The following is a 23057-nucleotide window of genomic DNA, read 5'->3' on the forward strand; positions in this document are numbered from 1 at the left end:
AAATGTTCACAATCAGATTCAGTTTATGTGGTCTGCACTAAACATGGTTTAAATGATAACCTATGATTGCTTTCAAAGAGTCAATACATTTCTCCACAAATCTTGTACTGTCAATCACAACTGCTTTCACATTATCATACTGTATATTATATTTTGAAGAGGCTCCAAAATTGCATGAACACATTGCGTTGATGTTGCTGTCCCGAAAACGTATATATGATTACAACTAGAAGTTTCTGTTCATTCCAAACTTCCATATTTCTCAACAACACAGCAAAAATACAATGGCTTCTTCTCTCAGTTGTCTTGTCAGATAATATAACATTTTTTTGTCATTCTGAAGGCTCAACAGACTGATGACTGTGGATGTTAAGTCCCATAGTCCTCAGAGCCATTTGAAGGCTCAAATTTCTCTCTCCTTGTTTTTACACATGGGGCTCAGCCAGCACCTAGAAAGAATAATTATGCTATTAGTAACCTGATTTAAAAAAAAATATAAATTGATACTATAGTCGGGCAAAATATATTACTTTATTAAATATTAAGTTCCATCTTCTCATAGAATGAAGATCAAACTATATTTTTACTGTTAACAAAACACTACTCACCTTCACGGAAATTGTTCATCTACTGCCGAAAATCTTCATTTTCCAGTTTATGGAATTAAATGTTGGCCTTCAGAAATGTTTCCACAGTCCTTTGGGCCAGATATCCACTGTCACTTTTCTTTTTGGCATCTTCAAGGTTTCTGCTAGTTGAAGGCTGTCAACTTGATTAGAAAACTGCACAACTTTATTATGTTGCCCTTATGCTTTTAACTCTGCACATTTTTCAAAATAGTGTCTTCATGCTCCCATGAAATTCTGCTATTGTAGTATTTTTTTAAAAAAAAAACCACTGTTGATTTGTCAGGAGCAAAAAGCTCTTCAGTTTCAACATTCCACGCCCTCTTGTCAGCAGTCATAACACGCTTTCGCTTTTCAACAGTCATGAATTACTTAAGTGCATGTGCTTGGCACTGAGTTTGAGATACAATAAATAGAGGCAGAGTTTGAGGTACAATAAAAGAGGCAGAGTTTGTTCATTTCCAGGCAAGTGACATTAAGTATCCAGAGGAATAGCAACTCTTTCTATTATCTATTAACCTAAAGCTTTATTTTTTTTGTGCAAAACTTGGGCCCTTATGTGGTCCATCAGTTTTGTCGCTTACCACCATTCACTCACTTTTATGTCAACATTTTGCTACAAAAAAATCATGTGATGGCTGCTCAGTTAGAGTTTCTTCAACATTGTAAAGCAATATCATAGAGTTAGGCATGATGGATCACTTATTTACAAGGTGTTAATAGAGAATGCAAGTTTACATGTTCTTGTGGACTATGATATTTATTTATTGTGGCATAGATTAAGTTTTTGAGTCAGAAGGACACAACTATCTTATTTAGAGCTGAGTGTGAAACTGTGTGCCTAGAATACCATATGTTTCACACTACGTAATTTAATTACATAAGTCCAATAGACCGCATGTTTCTAATTACTACAGCTTTTGCTTTCAACTTATTTTTCGTATTTTGTTATTTTATAACCATTTATTACATGCATGAATTTAGGTTATTTTTCAGCTATTTATGAAGAGAGTCATATGATATAGGTGAGAGGAAAATGGGAACAACTATGACATTTTTGATGATGTTAATGCTGATCCTGAGTCTGTGGTAGCTGATGGTCACTATGAAACAGAGAGAGATACAAGTGAAGGAAATACTTTATTGGTAGACTGGCCTGGAGTGATCTGTACTTAAAATAATTCCTCACAGCAAACACAGTAACTTTGTGGCAAAAATAATTTCAAATGGGAACAATTTGAGGCTGGAGGAGCAAGAAAAACACGTTGGTGTAATATTTTGAAGAATGAGTGCCTGAACTAACAGCCAAAAATCAAATTTTGGTGCAAAGGCCTATTAAATCTCAATTGTTGGAGATTTTTTTATGATGACATGTTACAGGCATACCAAGTGACAGAATGGAAAAGCGGAAGACATATATGGAGTGTCCTGGGTTCATGAAAAGGTAAACAGTGTGCAAATACACTGAATGTGGTCGACCAATTTACGTGGAATGCAGTAGAAAGATATGCTTTGACTGTGCAAAAGTGCTGGGATTTAATATTTTCATTTTAGTTGATGATTACCTTCAGTTACATTTCCTGCAATCTTTCATTTACCTTCATGAAAATTGTACTGGTGTAACAGTATTAATAATCATTTTAAGACTCATGACACACTCATTGTATTTCATGTTTATTTTAGGTAATCTAAGCAACAAGGCCTTTATACATGGTGAATAGTACTAAATTTACTTATAGTATAATTCAGCTGACAATTTATTTAATTTTTGTGAAATAATGAGGAGTTATGTGATAAAAAACATTATGAGGTCAGACAGACTGCATGTATCTAGTTAAGCATATTTGAGAAATGTTGTTTCTCTGAAGTTTTGCATATAGCTAGGCTCTTTGAGATTTACCATGCAGCTCAGGCTTCCATTTCTACAGACTGTGAGATGTCAGAACTGTCACCTAAGCTGGCAAATACTGGCTGACCTAGTCCATCTGGGGATGAAACTGCAAAAGATTTCATGCAGTCCAGACAGTAGTGGAGTGGCTCATTCTCTGCTATGTAGGAATCAAACCCAGTGCCTTGACAGTTTTTCCACCCAGCCTCAGTGAAATTTTTGCAGGCTGTGCCATTTGTCTTGATCATTTTTCTATACATGCTTAATGTAGTAGCCCATGTTATGATGCTGTCAGCCATTTGTGTTTATAGCAATTGATTGTCAGATCCAGGTATGCCATCAGCAGTTGAGTGCACTGATAAAAATAAGTGACATCACAGAATCAAGGATGGCATCATGACATCTTACACTGGCAGCAATTGTTTGCAGTATTCCATTTTGCTCATTTTTGTATAGAGGCTTCAGTCTCAATTAATCAGCAAACATATCTCTGACTGGAGGCTTTGACATTAAAATCAATTGCAGTGAAGCTGTGGACTTATGCTCGTCATGAAATTCTGATACTAAGCCAGGTAGTTTTGGAATTAAAATACAAGCAAGTAAACAGAAACATTCCTTTCTTTGTAGTAGCACAGCCATAAGTAAAAAAATATTTTTGACCTGGATTTGTGTTTTCTGTCCAATACATGGTCCAAGCGCCTACAGTATTGTTTCATGCGCAGGCATGGATTCTTCGTGTCTCCAATATGCTCCCTTGTTTTCTCCAGGCCTAGGAATGGCTTCAAATTTTTTTGCCCACATTAGATTAAAAGCGCCAGCAGCACAAAAATTTTTCAAAGCCCACCTGATACCTTTAGCCTAGTGGTACAAGATTAAAGTAGATTTGGTTCACTTAGAAATGTTGAAAATGCTGCCCTGATTCTTTTCAGTAAATTGATATCACCTACAGTTATTTCCTGCAAACCAAACAGCATGTCATACCTTTTTGGGGACTTCTATGTTGTAAATCCTCAGACAATTGTAGACTCCTAACTACTCCTGCTCTCTGATGAATTATTTTAAAAATTGACAGGGAGTCAGTATTTCTCTAAGATTTATATTTTGGAGTCTTGTTTTCAACATTCTCTGGACAAGGTTTCAAAAACCATTCTGGCAGTCAACAGTCCTTATGATCTCTATTGATATAACAGGTCAGATTACCTTTCAGCATTGCTAGTGCATCAACAATGTTTCAGAAACTTTTAGAACAAATTGTTGCCAATATCCCACAATGCATTAATTATGTGAGTGTTGTAGTAGTCAGAGGACAAACTCAGGAGGAGCATATGTTGGACCTCCAGGAAGTATTTTCTGTCATTTTGCAGGCTGGATTAAAATGTATCTTGAGTTAAAATCTTCTGGGTTGTTAGACCATGTCATTTTTCTTCTATATGACTGACATTTCAATCCTTCTGCTGGGATTTTCTTCTGGATCTTGTAATGTACTGAGCTGACTGAACACTGTCAGAGGCCAGGGTCATGTGCTTTCATAGAAGGGGAGTTTTCTGCTGGAGGAGAGGCTTTATTTGGTAAAATTCCTTGCCTGCCCTTGGCGGTCTTTGGATAGAAAGGGTTTTTCTTGTTTGTATTGCCCACAAACCATGGCTGTGTATTCACTCCATGACAGTGGGGAGCCATGATGCCAGAAACCTATAACCATTCTCTCTATTGAAGTAACATGCTTCTCAAACTTTTATTCTATAAACGTTGGTATCCTTAGCCAGCACATGTACACTGCGGAAATCAATGTCAAGGCCACAGTTTTTGTGATGTTTCATTGCTGCAGATTTCACACTTTGCTTTAGCTGCATGTGGCATTTGTGTTCCTTAAAAATTCTTTAACAGCCCTTCATATTTCACCTCTATACACTTTGCCACAGCTACACGTGATTTCATTGATGCTCACGATGTGAATGTAATCAGGTGCATCCATTCCGCATCAGAAATAGTTGCATCCATTCTGCATCAGAAAAAGTGTTTTATTTTATTTTAACTGAAGAAAGTGGCCTGAATATGATTTTTCTGTAGAATTCCACTTATGGAGCCAGTGATCCCCCAAAATAGGTAGCTAAACAGAGTGACTAGGCAGTTCCTCACTATTTCCATTAGCATAATTAATATTTCTCTTAAAAGCCCTGTCTATGGACTAACTATCACAAACATTGTCTTCTTTAAGAAATCCAACTCTGACACCAAGCCGTTATCATCACTGTTACAAAAGGCAAGTGAAGACATTGTGTCGAGCACTGCTTGATTCTGGGCTGGGTGGTGATGTGCCGTGGCACCTAAATACCTAGCATTGTGACATGGCATCTAAATACCTATTTGTATTAACAGGATTTCTACACACTCTGTGTCCTGGATTGTTGTCAGATCTTCTATGTTCCTACACATCTAGCAGTCAGAGACTTTTGAAGTTAATCCTATTTAAGAAAATATGGAACTCATGAAGCTCTTCTTCACTGTGTGACCACATAAAAAGTGTGTCATCCATATAGCAGACGCAACAGGAAGGCTTTAAAGGAGCATTACTTAATGCCTGTTGCTCAAAATGTTCATAAAAAATGCAGCTCTTAATGGCGACAAGGGTGTGCCCGTAGCAACACTGTCAGACTGTTCATAAAATTCACCTCTATATTTAAAATAACTCAATCAAAGACATAATTCAATCAAGTCACAAACATATGGAGCAACTTTTTACCTTATATTCTACATTGTACCTGGTAATCAGGCATTAGCGAATAAAAATGCCACACCGAAGCTTACAAGAATATCACTTGTGAATAGCTTACTGCATGTGTCATTTCTAAAACAATGTTGTGAATCTTTGCTGACAAAAGTATTTGTTTTTCCAAATAGATGTCTCAGTTTTCCAGATAAATTAATCTCATTCACACCGGTCTCAAAGGACATGATTCTTTGTCCTTCTTGAGTAGTCCACATTCCAGGTGAGACTGGTATTCAGAGCATTAGATTCTTAGTAATAGAGTTATCCATTCTGGAGTTTGATAACAGATTTTTCACTTTACAAATGATTCTGTTCTTCTGAGTGCTTTTTAACTTGCAGTACACAGGATCAGCTAATAATTGTTCCATCTTCTTGTGCTAATCCTCAGCATCCATAACAACTGTGGTATTCCCCTTACTGCTTTCATCACCATAATGCTTTCATTTCTCTTGGGGCCGGCCGAAGCGGCCGTGCGGTTCTAGGTGCTGCAGTCTGGAACCACGAGACCGCTCTGGTCGCAGGTTCGAATCCTGCCTCGGGCATGGATGTGTGTGATGGATGTCCTTAGGTTAGTTAGGTTTAACTAGTTCTAAGTTCTAGGGGACTAATGACCACAGAAGTGGAGTCCCATAGTGCTCAGAGCCATTTGAACCATTTCTCTTGGGGTCATTACAAAGTTTCCTTTCCTGTGTTGATATGTTTCTTTTGGGTGGTTTTGATTGCCATAGAATTCTCAACACATCCTGTGTTACTTCTTTGGCCTGCACCTTTGGAAGAGAAAACAAGGATGCTTCAACAGCACTTACAGTTTCCTCAATGGCAATTCTCTTAAGTGTAGACTGAGATGGCTGCTTTGTTGAATTCTTCTGACAAAACGTTGCCCTCTTCCCATTTCAGATCCAGAATGGAGTCCCTTTTGGGCACTATATCTGTCAGTTTCTTACACTTCTCTATTACTACTATTGCCAACATGTCTCTATCCAATATAATGTGCTGCATTCTCTCTACCAAGATATTCTTGGCCTGTTGGAAATTCTGGATGCTATCCCATACGACTGCACTTTTTTTTATAAAAATTAGTGAGCTACTGTACCTCAAAGACTGTTCAGAATTGAACAAGATGCTAAAGGACATCAGACCGTTATGATAATATGTTCTATAGAGGAGATAAAAGTGATAGTGTCTGAGAAGTAATTTACCTTTTATGGAAAAGGGTAGATGAAAGAGGAGGTACAGTTTTCATCGTAAAACACTGCTTACTACAACTACTGCCCACAGCAGATGCAAGTCAGGCCACTATGGCAAGTGTAGCATGTGCCGATATTCAAACAGCATGCCTGTAACTACAGTGGGCAGCCGTCAGAGGCAGCTTGGTCACTGGCCACCATCACTAGATCAGCTGTGTGTGTGCAGCAGTACACCATTGTCACTTGACGTGGATAGTGTCTTTATAAGGGCATGCAGGGGCCTCCGAGCCCTCAGTTTTTAAATGTGCTTGTGACATGTAAACTACTTTCATTGTATTCTTTTCAATGTCACTCCATGACCCAATAGTTTATATCTCTTTTATGGCCATATGTTTCCTTGTGTTCCATGTTAGAACACAAGTAGCTACAATGAGTGTCAAATTTTCACTTGTTTCAGATTCTGCAGTTTCTCCCTACCATTCAGCTGTTCTATGGAGGCTTTGCTCAGGTCACTTCTACAACAATAACAGGGGCATATGGCTGTGTTGGATGTTGGCTAAATTGACCTGGACTCAGCTGTCAGTTGTTCACACCCTGCTGTGTCTCCCCCACACCTCCGCCCCAATTGATGAATCCATTGAAGACTGAGATACTTTTGAGAAGCAGCTTTGTCAATATTTCATGGCATTCCGATGAATCCATTGAAGACTGAGATACTTTTGAGAAGCAGCTTTGTCAACATTTCATGGCATTCCAGATGATCGAGATGGAGGTCTGTAAGGCTCTTTCTTACTGTGGATACCCCCTTGTATGCATCACTTACTGGGCCAGCTAGCTCCTGTGCAAGAAGCAGCATTGCTTTCTTTTGACAATATGTGTAATGCGCTGTCCTCCTATCAGCACAAGTGTATGCATGCGGTCACTGTGGGTGTTGGATTCTACCAATATCACAAACAGCTGCAGCAATTGTACCAAACTTTGACAACTGAGCTTCACAACCTCAGCTGCTGGTTCGTCGTGGCTAAGTCTCAGGAGTACTATTCAGACAATTTGGTCAGAGGTGCAATCAGTTGTTCAGTCCCAAATAGGGAGGTGTGTCAACATGCCCTTCAGTTTGAGGACGTTAGGAGAGATTTTAAATACTGCCTATTCATTGAAGGTCTCCCACATTGTGGGCCACCAATTTGAAGCTTGAAACACTACTTCCTTCAGGCCCTTCTTGTTTTGTACAGCATGAGTGGGCAGTCTGCTATAAGCAGTAGAACTCTTTCGACAAATGTAAAGAAAAAGGTTACATAGCAGTGGTATGTCAATACCTGCCACTCCCGAGGAATCATTGCAGGAACTGATGGACACCAACATTCATACTATTTTATGATTGTTCGCCACTGTCTGCAGGCCAGAACAAACTTTTCATTGAAATGTGGGTAATGGATAAGCCAGTCATGTTACAAATTGACACGGGGGCTGCCATGTCCCTGCAAAATTCAAAGTCGTATGCCAGCCTAGGGTCCCGACTGTTGGCATGTATTGAGTGTTGGTTGGAAAGCTATAAAAACACCAGATTCCTATTCACAACCAATTCATAGCCAACACAGTTTACAAATCAGTTGTCCATTCTGTTACGTACTCAGTGGTTAACAATGCAAACACTGAAAATTTGTTTGGATTAGATGCCTTTACTACTTTTGGTTTCTTTATTGTAGATGTGGTGTATCTGGTGTCAGACCAATCATGAATTGGATTCCTTATGTTCTGAGTTTCTGGATCAGTTTACCCGGGGGTTAAGCTGTGTACGCAGTTTCACAGCACACATCATGCTCAAGCTTTCCACCCACCCTTGCTTTTTTTGGACATGACCACTGCCAGTAGCTTCACACGCCTGGGTTAAAACAGAGATGGATTGACTAACATCTTTGGGAGTGATTAGACTGATTTTCTAAAGTGAATGGGCTATGGCCCTAGTGATCTTAAAGCAACTGTCAGATTCAACTGTGTCGTGACTTCGAGGTCACTGGTAATACACAGTCAGTCATAGACACTTACCCCCTGCCTTGTGCAGAGAAGCTGCTCACAAAGTTGGTTGGGGGCTAATTCTTTTTGAAAACTGAATTGGCCAAAGCCTATCTTCAGATTCTGTTGGACAAGTCATCAAAACAGTTGCTTTGGTTAATATGCCTTTGGACTGTATCAGTATCAGTGGCAAATTTTTGAGGTCGCAAGTGTGCCTGCCATCTTTCAATGTTTTTTAGAACAGGTTATGATGGTTGTCCCTCACTGGATCATCAACTATTTTGATGATATGGTCATGACAGGTGCTACCATGGAAGGTCACTTATGTGACCTAAAGTCTTGCTTTTTACAACCCTCCATTGTTTATTTGAGTCATGAAATATCCTGCCAGGATGTGTGCCCCATGGAACAACCTGTTGCTGCTGTTATGGCTTTGCCCCATCCATCTAATCTATAAGAACTTCAGGCATTCCTTGACAGTGGCGTACTATCACAAGTTTATTCACAGAACAGCTACTATCGCCAACTCCTTGCATGTGTTGCTTCAGGAAGGCACTCTTTTTGTTTGGTGTGATGCCTGTGACCATGTTTTTGTGTAGCTTGAGTATAATCTTCATTCCATGCCTTGTCTTGAAACATTTCAAACTGGCAAGCATCTGGTCTTGGCCAGTGACGCATCGCAGTACAGGGTGTGGCTGTCCTAACCCATTGCCATTCAGATGGGTACAAACAGCCTATTGCCTTTTCACTAAAAACACTCAACTCAGCTCAGCAACATTAACTTAGCTGTAAAAAGAAACTCTTGATATTGTATATAAAATGAACTTCTCACCAGGCTGTCAAGGCCCATGGGATTCTACTGTCTGCTGTGTAATCCTTTGTATGGTGACATCGTGTGAATGCAGTAAGAGGGGTGTGTGGTCAGCACACCATTCTCCCTGCCATTTTTCAGAATTTCCAGACAGTGGAGTCGCTACTACTTGGTCAAATACCTCCTCGATTGGCATCACGAGGCTGAGTGCACTCCAGACCAAACCTGCCATGAAGGTAAAATCCTTGGCAGTATTGAGAATCGAACCCGGGTCCTCTACATAACAGCAATCTACGCAGAGCCCACAGCTATGGAAGTGGTACTACCTTCTGTACCTTAAAAAATTTCATGTGTTCTTTTATGGTGCAAAATGTCATTCAGTTACTGACTATAAAACCTTTGTTTCCTTGTTAACCTGTCAGTGTCCTTACCAGACAAAGCCACTCATCGTCTTCAGTGTTGGGCTCTGGTTTTGTTCCGGTATAATTATGAGGTCAATTTTCATCCCATGTTGCAACATGCAAACATGGATGCTCCTTCTTGTCCTGGCTCCCCAAGGCCCATGAGCCCTCATTTGGACAGGAGGAACTACTGGATATGGAGGAGAGGCACACAGTGGATGCCTTTCCCATCACTAGCTCCTGTACTGCCTCTGCTGCAAGTGTGGGTCTGGCACTTCAGCAGGGTTCTATGGGGTGGGCCAACCACCTACTGGACCAGGCTACAGATCCACTTCAGAACTTTTATCCTTTGCGCCACCCTCTCTCCCTCTAGGATGGCATTATTCTAAGTCAACAGAAGTCTTTACTCCCTGTGTGTTAGTTCCAGTAGCTCTGCAGCAGGAGGGCCTCTACTTGTCACATCAGGGTAACTGGGGGATCTCTCATACATAACTCTGTAGGCACACAGTCATGTGTTTTGGCTGGGCATCAATTGGGAGGTGGAACATTTTGTAGTGGCCAGCCACAAGTGTTCGGGTCATCAGGCGGTAGTGTGCACCATTTTTTGCCTTGGTTGACCCTTACACAGATTTGGGAAAGAGTCCACATTGATTTCTCTGGTGCTTTTTAGTCAGTTTATGATTATTGGCAATTAATGCTTTTTCTCATTTTCCTTATGTCACTCATTGTCCACCTGTGACAGCAGATGTGACTGTCAAGGCCTTGTCAAAGATATTATCTATACGAGGCTTGCCTTACACCCTGGTTTCATGCAATGGTCCTGAGTTCATAGCACAGTGTTTCAAGGACTTTATCACACAAAATGTCATTAGCCATGTCATGGTTCCCCAGGCAAACACTAAGGCAGAATGCCTTGTCCAAACATTTAAGATGCAGATGCACAAGTATGTAGAAAAGTTGCTGACCAAGAAGGCTCTCATATTTTTTAAGCTTTTATAGAACAATGCTAATTGGGGCCAAAAATCTCACCGAGCTCCTGCACGACCTTCAGCCATGGAAACTGCTCAACCAGTTGCTGTCAGGCAAGTGTTCCCCAGTGGTGCTGGTTTTCTCATCAACATTTGTGTCCAGCACACCAGTCTGAGCCAGGGTGTTTGGATGGAACCCTCACTGGATTGTGACTGTCATCCACAGCTGGTGAGGTTCCCACATTTTCATGGTTCACACTGACGATCGGCTTGTAGTGTGACACCAGAACCAGTTGCATCTCAGGAGTCTGCAGGGGTCCCTGCTGGGACCATGGGTCTGATGCCTCATTCTTTGTCAGTCCTAGCTGTTCTGGAGGTTGTGCAGGCCTGGTCATGTCCACCTACCCCAGTTATTGGGGATTTGTCAGTAATAACAGTGGGATTGCATCCTGCAACCAGTGCTGGTGCCTCCAGCAATGGTGAGCAGGTGCTGTCATCAGTAGCGACAAAAGTCCAGTCCTCCAACATCATTGCCTGTGATGGCACCCCTCATCATGGTCTCTTATGTCCACATGGCTCCTCCACCCCTCTTGCCAATACTGTCCACCTGTCACGCTGGGGTCCACATTTGGCAGGGGTGTCCTTGTCCCACTCACTTTCATGTGTACGTATTGGTCTGGGTGAATCGGGGAAGTCTTGTACCTTTGGCTGCCGCATCTGGCACCACTATGGATGCCACAGACATCTCTTCCATCACAGCAACATGGACAGCGATGCCCGGTCTTTTCCCCCATGAAGATGAAGGAGTGTAGTACCCCACCAGTTAATATACCCACAGCCCTGATATTAGTTGGGGCTTTACAGCAATCATACACTTGCTGACATAACAGTATGCCTGCAACTACATGAGGCAGCTGCCAGGGGCAGCCATGACAGCAAATGGCATCACCAGGTCTGTCATGATATATCTGTGACACTGATGTGGATAGCACCTTTATGAGACTCAGAGGGCCAAAGACACTGGTTCCCAGGTACATACTGTGTTTCTTGACTTCCGCAAGGTGTTTGATACAGTTCCCCACAGTCATTTAATGAACAAAGTAAGAAGCATGTCATTCTCAATGGACAGAAGTCTTCTGAAGAAAGAGGGATATCAGGTGTGCAGCAGGGGAGTGTCGTAGGACCATTGCTATTCACAGTATACATAAACGACCTTGTGGATAACATCAGAAGTTCATTGAGACTTTTTACGGATGATGCTGTGGTATATCGAGAGGTTGTAACAATGGAAAATTGTACCGAAATGCAGGAGGATCTGCAATGAATTGACGCATGGCGCAGGGAATGGCAATTGAATCTCAATGAGGACAAGTGTAATGTACTGCGAATACATAGAAAGATCCTTTATCATTTAGCTACAATATAGCAGGTCAGCAACTGGAAGTAGTTAATTCCATAAATTATCTGGGAGTAGGCATTAGGAGTGATTTAAAATGGAATGATCAAATAAAGTTGATCATCGGTAAAGCAGATGCCAGACTGAGATTCATTGGAAGAATCCTAAGGAAATGCAATCCAAAAACAAAGGAAGTAGGATACAGTACACTTGTTCATCCACTGCTTGAGTATTGCTCACCAGTGTGGGATCCGTGCCAGATAGGATTGGTGGAGGAGATAGAGAAGATCCAATGGAGAGCAGCACACTTCATTACAGGTTCATTTAGTAATCGCAAAAGTGTTACAGAGATGATAGATAAACTACAGTGGAAGACTCTGCAGGAGAGATGCTCAATAGCTCGGTATGGGTTTTTGTTGAATTTTCGAGAACATACCTTCACCAAGGAGTCAAGCAGTACATTTCTCCCTCCTATATATATCTCACGAAGAGACCATGGGGATAAAATCAGAGAGATTAGAGCCTACACAGAGGCATACTGACAATCTTTCTTTCCACAAACAATATGAGACTGGAATAGAAGGGAGAATCAATAGAGAGAGAATTGTGCATCTGCATCTTAAATGTTTGGACAAGGCATTCTGCCTTAGTGTTTGCCTGGGGACAGAATGGAGGTACCATGACATGGCTAATGACATTGTGTGTGATAAAGTCCTTGAAACACTGTGCTATGAACTCAGTACCATTGCATGAAACCAGGGTGTAAGGCAAGCCTCGTATAGATATACTCAAAGTACCCTCCGCCACACACCGTCAGGTGGCTTGCGGAGTATGGATGTAGATGTAGATGTAGATGTAGGTGAGGGTATGCACAGGCCTCCAGGCCCTCAGTTATTAAATGTGTTCATGACATGGATAGCATCTTTATGAGGGCATGCAAGGGCCTCTGGGCCCTCAGTTGTTAAATGTATTCACAACAGGGATAGCATCATTATGAGAGAATGCACATGCCTCTGGGCCCTCAGTTGTTAAATGGGTTCACACTGTATAAACTACTATCTTCGTATTCTTTCTTATGTCAATCTGTGACCAGATAAACTGTATCTGTTTTATTGTTGTGTGTTTCCTGGTGTTTCTTGATACAACAGTTTTACATTGGATGCTTGAGCGAAATATGTGTTCTTAGTCAGGTCACTCACCAAAAATATTCAGCATGATGATTGGCCACAACATAAGAATGGTGTGGAGAGATTTAGGGTGAATTAAAGTAGTAACATTCTGCAGCGGTATCAGTCTCATTCAATGTGCTGTAAGTATAAATTCTGCTTAAGTTATTTCAGAGGAAGACAGGATATTTATGAGAGACCATGGGAAGCACAGATTGTACAGGATTACACTTATTTTTCTCAGGACTGAAGCTGAGTCTACAGAAAAATTAATGAATTGGGATTACCCACTGGCTTAACCATACTCTAATTCTTACAGCTTAATTTTTAAAAGTGATGAGGTAGTTAGGTTTCATGTGTAGAAGTTAATTATTTCTTTCTGAGATGGAAATTGTATTGAAAAAAGGTTATAAAATGAACATCAACTAAAGTAAAGCAAGAGTAATGGAATGATGTCAAGTTAAATCAGACAATTCTGAAGGAAGTAGATTAGGAAATGAGACACTGAATGCACTAGATGAGTTTTGCTATTTGGGCAGCAAAATAATTGATGGTGTTCCTAGTAGAGAGGATATACAATGCAGACTGGCAATAGCAGGAAGAGCATATTTGAAAAACAGAAATATTTTAATATCCAAGATAGGTGTATGTGTACAGGAATCTTTTCTAAAACTATTTGCCAGAGTGTAGTTTAGTATGGAAGTGAAACATGGATAATAAATAGAACAGAAAAGAAGATGATAGAAGTTTTTGAAATTTGATGGGTTCATCAGATAACTAATAAAGGGGTACTGAAGTGAATGGGGGAGAATATAAATTTATGGTTTGATTTGACTAAAGAAGAAGTTGATTTCTAGGACACATCCTGAGACATCAAAGACTGCTCAGTTTGGCAATGGGGAAAGTTTGGTGTGTAAAAACTACAGGTAGAGACAAAGGCTTCACTGTAGTGGATGTAGATTGCAGTATTTATAGACAGATGAAGAGACTTGCACAAAATAGACTAGAGTGGAGAGCTGCATACAACCATTTTTATGACTAAAGGAATTACAAACAAACTGTGAATGTTTAAAATGCTTATTCTTAAATAATTAAAAATTTTTGTGTATGGGAATGCTAATTCCATGGATGTACAGGGAGATTATTGGCAACAGTTCAAAATTTTTATACAGGATGTCTCAAAAGAAAGTTTATATTTGAAGAGCTGTCTGCAGATTTGCAAAAACTCAGAGGAGAGTGGGGACATACATTCATTGCTTGTATCTTGCGCATTTCATGTGTGAGAATTTTATAAAAACAGTGATTCTGCAACTGTGGTACAGAGGACATTTTGCAGTGATCGTGTACAGCATAATGTAAACAATGCCTGAAGTGTTCCCCTTACCCAGAAATGGATAAAAATATGTGAGGAGAAATGGGCGAATCCATGGACAGTGTAAATATGTCTGTTCATGACAATCCTAACCAACCCATTCATAAGCATGCAAATTCTTTAAATGTTCATAGATCATCACTGCACCAAATTCTGCAAAAAGATGTTAAACTGAGGGCGCAATTCATTAATGATGTGACAAAGTGCCCTTCATTTAACAACATCTTGTTATCTGATGAGGCTCATTTACACCTGAACAGTCACACCAGTAAGGAAAATTGCTACTACAAGAGTGGAACGAATCCTAAACAGATGCATGAAAAACCTCTTCATTCACAAAAGTTACTAAATGGGCTGCAATGTGTTCTCAAGGAATAATTGGCCAGCATTTTTTTGAGGATGAGAGCAGCCGTGCAGTTACAGTGAATTCAGAACATTACGTGAAAATGTAAAATGACTTTTTGGTGCCTGAACTGCAGAACTTTCCTGGTTATAACCAAAGAACATAGTTTCAGCAAGACGGAGCCACAGCACAATTCCAATGCAACTTTACTGCAAGTTCATAAAATCTTCCATAGACTTCAACCTCTATTTTATTTTGATCCACTAAATTTAAACTTTCTTTTGAGACACACTGTATAGTGGGTGACAAGATTCCCTGGAAGGGTCAACACAAATGTTCTTAACGTTCCAAACGTAAAAAGAAACACACTATTTTCACTGAGTACATGTCAGTAGCAATGACTAATATTGTGCTGGAAAGACAAAACTACTCAATTTACAAGAAAAATCTCCAATATGTTTACCTCAGTCAAAATTCTTATCTAGACTGGACGAGACCATTGATAAGCACTTATAAAACTGATGGTTGCTATACTGCTACAGTCTTCATCATTGCAACAGTTTCTTTCCTAAACATTTTAGTTTCAAATGTGTGTGTGCGTGTGTGTGTGTGTGTGTGTGTGTGTGTGTGTGAGTGTGTGTGTGTGTTTATGAGAGAGAGAGAGAGAGAGAGAGAGAGGAGGGTTGGGGAGGTAGTAGAAAAGGAGGGAAAATAGTGTAATCAGTAGAGGAATAGCAAAGTAGCCATTCATTCACAGTTGAAATTAAATATGTAATGTGATTTGGTCACTGTGATACTTACGGCATTCTTCCTTTGTATTTATCATATTGCACTGTGTTGTTCCAAGAATAAGGCAATTTCAGTCCGTTGATTTTAAGCACATTTGAAGATGCAGCATACAGGGTATCAGGACCAGTTTGGACATAATCCTCTGGAATTATGAGATTCACATATTAGTTTTAACATGACATTTACATAAAAAATTAAAAAATGAAAATAGGTTGTAAAAGTTATTGGAGTTCTTTCAGGTATTGCATCTGATGATGTTCATAAAAATCTCCAGTGCTTTGACTACATATCTACTTGTCATCTTCAGATAGTGAAGTTAATTGTTTTTAGTGGCCCACATAATTTTTATTTATTTGTTTGTGGTTGTAACATATAATTTGACATGAATGGACATTGTCCAAACATGTTTACAAACATAACAGTCTTTGCACTCCTAAAGATTGAAAAAACACAAAAATAAATAATTAGTGAAATAAGTAGCAAATATGACAGTTTTTTATATAATAGTGTCTCACCAAATACCAATAGAGAAATTACACATAAAGATTTATGCACTGTTGCGAAATATTTTGCTCTATAGTTACAAAATAACTTACCACAATACAAATGGTAGTCTGTCTGTTCTGTTCTATTTATCATTACACTTGTGGTTTAGACAATGTTATTGTTTGAATTTCTTGTCATGCCACTTCCATGGTATCAGAGCATAGCAGGATAAGCCACTGCTTAAACTATTTTTTAAAAGTTTCTTCAGTCAGCATTTTCAATTCATTTGGTGCTAAATTAAGAAGCTTTGCCTCTCTGACATAAGGATCAATTATCAGTGCCAATCTTATGGTCATGATGTGTAAATCTGATCTTGCCTGGTATGAATTTGGGAGACTCTGCTAGTTATTTTAATGAGTGCATTTACTGATATAGCAGTTTACAACAAACACACACACACACACACACACACACACACACATTAATAGATTAGTTCTACCCTCTGTCAACAACATCCACAAACAAGTCCAGTATGACCTCTTCAATCCCTTTTTTCAAATCCTTAGGCACTTCCTGAAACATCCGTCTTACTCCTGCCAATCCCTGGACAATCACATCCTACACCTTCAATTCATTCCACAGAGTATCTTTCTATACCAATGACATCAATCACTTCCACCATGGGCCCTCCATAGTTCTTGTCTCTTTACTGCATATTACTCGGCTTATAACTGTTGATGCGACCTCCAATATGTAATTGTATCCCCAAATCCCATGCCCCACCAAGAACTTCCTCCTGCAGTGCCTGGATGACGCCAAGTAAATCCCCTTATTTCTGGTAATTTTGACTAACTACAACTAACAGTTATTCCATCTTTGAAAGAATCACATACAAACACAACTGTGGGTAAATCTATTAGCACTGAAATAATGTTAGCTTATACCAACCTGACCAGTGAAACTAATTATTTTCAATGACATAAAATCTTAAACTATTAATTTTTTCAAAAAGATTGATCATGTGGGTTCAGAGCAAGTATGCCTTACAATCATCCCTTCAGAATATCAACAATTCCTCTCCTATTTATTATAGCTAGCTTGACTCAGTCATCCACCTTCCTGGGACTCCTTCTCCATGTGGTTATGAACTTCCATAAGGAAAGCTGTTTGCATTAAGCTTAGCATTCTCTCTCACAGCTGCTACTCATCCCATAACATAAAACTATTCCATACAGACTAGTCACCTCAGACAGATCTATCTTGCCTAATCTTTCTCTAGTATTGCTGACCTAGAGTAACGCACAGTTCAACAAACTGTATGATCACAGTGGATATGGTGGTTGACAAGAAGACTACCGAGGGAAGTAAATAAAAAAAATTAGTCTAAACATTTTAATACGTTTCATGAACAAATTTGTGATTTTATTCATTGAGATATTCTGATTCTCATGATGGTGGTTGGTGAAGATGGAAATTTGTTTTTCCACTACGCATCTGTTTTAATTGGATAAAATGTAGCATGATTAACATTATAAATGGTGTTGAGCTGAATTGTTGTTTTAAATAGATTGAATGCCTTTAGGATAACCATTATTTTAATCCTCCCAACTGTTCTGGCAAAGATTTCTAAATAAAGCTGACTTACAATCACCTTTTTTGATGCACATTAGCTCACTGTTTTATCCTCAGAGTAAACAAGTACTGTCTGTCACGTAAATGTGTGTAACAGTTTGCTATGCCAAACTGGCCCCAACAAATTTTCATATGGCAAAAGTAACTATCATTGTTCTCTGCACTGTGGCCTCTTTTAAAGTTACAAAATGAGCACAAAAATTATTTCTGTGTAATAACAATGTGAGAATTGTTGCAAATGTTAATTTGGCTTACTTTTTTACAGTAATAAATATAACATATGTTCAACTACATGATTACCTTCATATGGCTGGATCTGTATAGCAGCTTCTGGTTGAACAACTGGAACTTCTCCCTCGATGTCTATATCAACTTGTAATATCCCATCATCACTTATGCCATGACCTATGTGTCGCAGCTTTAGTTCTTCACCTAAACAATAATTGGCAACAATGTGTTAAGGTATCACTGGTGAAAAATGTGCAAAAAGAACTTAAAAAAGCTATTCTTATACAAAGGGACATGTGTTCCTGGTTAATCGTCACTCAAATTAATGTATTTTTCTATTTTTATTCAAAGTTTCAAATAATTTACTCACTGAACAGTGACTGTAAGATTATGGTCTTACAGGTTTACAATTTAATATCTTTTATCTGTTGAATCTACTGAGATTGTACATTTATTTCATTACATATAGCAACAGCTTGTTATAGGTCAGAATGTAGTACTGCATTCTGAAACTTAGTCAAAAAGAAAACATTTAGATGGAATTAATTTTTTGAATTGTATTGTCATATGGAGACAACACCTCATCTGGAACTGGTTTTTCACTTCTATCTACAAACACTATTAAGAAATACATCTAATGTATTCTTAGTCATTTAAAGATGTCTTGGCAAGATTTGTGGTTATCTTTACCCATACATTTTCTTGGTACCTCAGCTCTCTAGTTCTGAAACCAGAAGAATTGCTTGGGTTTTGACTCCAGTTGATACCAATGTTAACAATCAAATATTACTATAATGCTAATATTATAGTTACATAAGGCACTAACTGCTTCTACAAGGAAAGATGAAATTTTTGAATGTTTGAAAGAAAACATGTGAAATGCAAGGTTTTATAATTAATGAAATGTAACAAATACCAGAACACACTATACATAACTGAATTAGTAACACCAAACCACAGCCTCAGTGTTCAAAACAAGTGAAGATGTGGCTTGTCCAGCAGGTGGAGATTTCACAGACCCTGAAGCATTTATTTTAAAACTATCATAGGCAACAAGCTTATTCCAGTGAGTCTAATATGGCATGTGTAAGAGATCAGAGAGAGGAACACATCATGGTTTTTTTGGCAAGGTAAAGAAGACAAACTGGGACATTTTACATGAGTGTCAAACATGAAGAGGTGGAGTCGAATATAATTTTGATAACTTTAAAAAAATATATGTGATTGACTAGTATATAAAAGTAATGAAAGAAACTACAGAGAACATTCATATTAAATTGAATTTATTAAAGTGGTGGTAATTGGGGGACTGAGCAGAAGGATACGATTTACAATGCTTACCTTAGAAGTAAAAAGTATTACAAAGCTAAGATCTTACAAACCAATAGTGCAGCATGTCTAAAGTACATAGAAGGAGCTCCAGATAAGGGCAGGGGAACTTGGGAGGTTATTAAGTAAGATCATTCTTCCAGCCAGGTATGTCAAATCCTGCTTGGTCCATGAGAATTGAGTGAATCTTTTGTCATGTAAGCAAAGAACTTGGAGACAAAATTAAGGCCACAGAGATGTGCAAGGGATCTGCTTGGTTGCCAGCTGTCCGACAGGCCTATCTTTGGTTGTGATATGATCAAATGCAATGAGATCTTTAAAACAGTTTCTGAATTCTCTAATTCCAAAAGTATGGATTGGTACTGGATACTAACTGTATTGTTAAGAGAACAGCTTACTTGATAGGTAGGACACTATTATTTTTGTTTTGAGGATGGAGTTGTGCCAGATTCACTCAAACTCTCAAAAGTCATCCCTTTATCCAAAAAGGGCAACAAACAACTCACCCAGAACTACCTATCAGTCTCTGTTGTGCCAATACTCTCACATGTGTTTGAATCACTCATGTGCATTTAATTAAGTATTTATTTTGAAAAACATGGCTGTAGCTGTTCTGGATATTGTTTACCAGACTTTAGCAGCTTTTGAAAATGAGAAGATAGCATCACTTCTACAGGGTGTCCCATATAAAACCGGTACCACCTCAGGTACCAGTTAATCATCTCTAGTCAGATTTCTTGTGAAGTGGCAACACTATCTTGAAAGTTGGCTACAATGCATTTTATCAGAAGTTGAGCACAGCTGTGTGTTCATGTGTTAGTTGTTGTAAGAAGCTCATACTGTTCAGCTGTTACAGAAATGGGGCAGTTTGCTTTAGGACAGGAAACTGATATTGTAGAGTGTCGCATAATGACAGGTTTCATCACAGAATGTAAATAAATGTTTTACATGAGGTATCCTGGTAAGAAACTCCCCATGACCAGTACTATTCAAGAGCTGTACAAGAAATGTAGGGCCGTAGGATCTGTTCAGAATGTGCAGAGGAATCAGCAACTGACAGTGAGGACCTCTGAAACTTTAGATGGAGTTTGCATGCATAGACATTACAAGAAGTCCCCACAAGTCAGTAAGAAGGTTATCACCACAGGTTGGTGCATCTTGTACATTATATACTAAAAGATATGAAATTAAAAGTCTATTGTGTGAGTGTGGTGCAAGAGTTGAAATCTGAGGAGCAGGAAAAAAAAGAGTACAAGAGTACATTATTGGATCTGGCTGTTAAAATCAATTGTTAACAGTTACTTGGACTCCTTGCTTTACTTCATGTCAGATGAGATCTGGTTTCATTTGTCAGTTTACATAAACACCCAAAAAGATACTGGTTGCCACACCCCACATACTCTCCACGAAGAAACACCCCTATTAGAGAAGATAAGTATTTGGTGTGTGTTGTCCAGCATGCACATTATGGGCCCCCTATTTTTCACTTCCAGCATTTCTAATAAACAGCAAGTACATGTTTCTTAATGTAACTGTTATCTATTCTCTTTTAATTAGTTCATTGTTACCCAAATCTTGGGCATGAAGTGAACTGGTTATTTTTTATTATGTGATGTAAATTAAGCATTTGAGTGCATTCATTTTAATATATTGCTAGCAAAATTGGAGAATTATGGTGTACCAAAAATGTACATTAGCAGTAATTTCATTCTGCTTGAATAAGAGAAGACAGTTTATCCCAACAATAATAGACCTTCTCCCCTTAGTAAAAACAAATATTGAAGTTACACAGCACTCTGTCCTTGGCCCACTATTTTTCCTTATGGCTTTCAACTTTAGTTACTTCATAGCACAACATCACAACTCTTGATAAGAAAATGGGAAACACTTGCATTAAATGTTTGCAGAAATTACACTTGGCTGTAATCAAGACAAAATCAGCAACTTCTGTTAAGTTTCTCCAAAAATATTTTAAAAAAACAAATGTGTCACACATTTATGAATTCAAATTGAAGCCAAACTAAATTGGGAGAACATATCAACCAATTTAGTGGAAAGATCTCATAAGTGTCCTGTTTCATGTGGATACTGAGAGATATCATTGTATGACATATTTCAAGCTCTTTCAGTCACATATATCACATGGTTTACTTACATAGGAACATTCTCCTCATATCATAAACATTTTTAAAATAAAAAATTGGCCATATAATATGAAAGGCTGGTCTTGTGGAGCACTGTCACCCTCTTTTTCCAGGATTATAATATTAACAGTTGTCTGTTGTCTTTTTGTGAGGAATAAAGATGAAGACTTTGCTCCCAGGGAAGCAATAAACAAACATGATAGCAGAAATAAGGCAAAGATTGACATTCCAGATTAGTGAGGTATATAACAGGGATATCGGTACACCTTACTTCAGTACTATTGTGCCTCTTGTTGTTAGGACACACAATCATCATAAGGTTGATGAGTCAGGGGCAATTTACATAAGGATGTGAAGGAGAGGCTGTGTGTAAAAGTATAAATGTTGTAGATGATTTGTATTATAATAAATGAAGTCTATGGCCTTGAAAAAAAGCTACACATTGATCATGCCAAAATCTGAGAAATGATTCTTGGCATTGTGGCTCTCAAGGCCACTCTGGAATGCTTTCTGTGTGAGGCACCCCTGTGAATCACAGCTTGACTGTGTGGCACAACATAAAGCTGTATGCCATAGTGCAGTTATGTGGATTGCCTATGCAGGTTGCCTACATAGGGTTGCAACGTGGCAGCACTAGCTTTGCTTGCTGCTGTGGGTGACCATTTGTTGCGGTAGTGATAAGGCTGTTGTGTAGTTGTGTGAGACAAAGGCTAGCAACCTATAGTTAACAACATAAAACAGTGTTATACAAGTTGATTTTACATTTAAGATTGTGGTGAACTTCTGCATTCTGACCCTGATGGGTTAATCGGGACCATCCAACCACTGTGTCATCCTCTGCCCGTGGCATCATTGGATGCACTATGGAAAGGCCTGTAATCAGCACATTGCTCTGACAGCCATTGTTGGGTTTCTTGTCCTTGGAACTGCTACTAATCAAAGGAACAGACCCTCAGGTGGCCTCATGAGGCTGACTACACCAATACCACTCTCTCACTGAGGCGGAACTGTTGGCAGTACTGGCAACTGAACTCAGAACCTCCATATGGCAATCAGCCACACTGACCACTCAGATGCAGAGAAGGACATCTAACATGGTTGTACTACTTCATTTCAAATGAACAATGTTGAATTTAGTACTTAAGATAGTAGTTGTACCCTTTGATTTCACTACACTACTGTTATCTATATACACTCCTGGAAATTGAAATAAGAACACCGTGAATTCATTGTCCCAGGAAGGGGAAACTTTATTGTCACATTCCTGGGGTCAGATACATCACATGATCACACTGACAGAACCACAGGCACATAGACACAGGCAACAGAGCATGCACAATGTCGGCACTAGTACAGTGTATATCCACCTTTTGCAGCAATGCAGGCTGCTATTCTCCCATGGAGACGATCGTAGAGATGCTGGATGTAGTCCTGTGGAACGGCTTGCCATGCCATTTCCACCTGGCGCCTCAGTTGGACCAGCGCTCGTGCTGGACGTGCAGACCGCGTGA

General features: G+C 39.1%; 1 protein-coding gene across 1 annotated transcript in view; it reads right to left on the bottom strand.

Moving 5' to 3' along the window:
- The window catches only part of LOC126470270 (hemicentin-1-like), an 808493-nt gene that overhangs the window by 114566 nt on the left and 670870 nt on the right, over window positions 1-23057 (bottom strand). Inside the window, exons 47-48 of the mRNA XM_050098010.1 lie at window positions 18146-18277; window positions 15740-15869 (exon numbers count right to left, since the gene is read on the bottom strand). Of these exons, the coding sequence (XP_049953967.1) occupies window positions 15740-15869; window positions 18146-18277 (262 nt within the window). The remainder of the gene's footprint in view (window positions 1-15739; window positions 15870-18145; window positions 18278-23057) is intronic.

The sequence above is a fragment of the Schistocerca serialis genome, chromosome 3 (assembly GCF_023864345.2).
Source record: "Schistocerca serialis cubense isolate TAMUIC-IGC-003099 chromosome 3, iqSchSeri2.2, whole genome shotgun sequence".
Classification (NCBI taxonomy): domain Eukaryota; kingdom Metazoa; phylum Arthropoda; class Insecta; order Orthoptera; family Acrididae; genus Schistocerca; species Schistocerca serialis.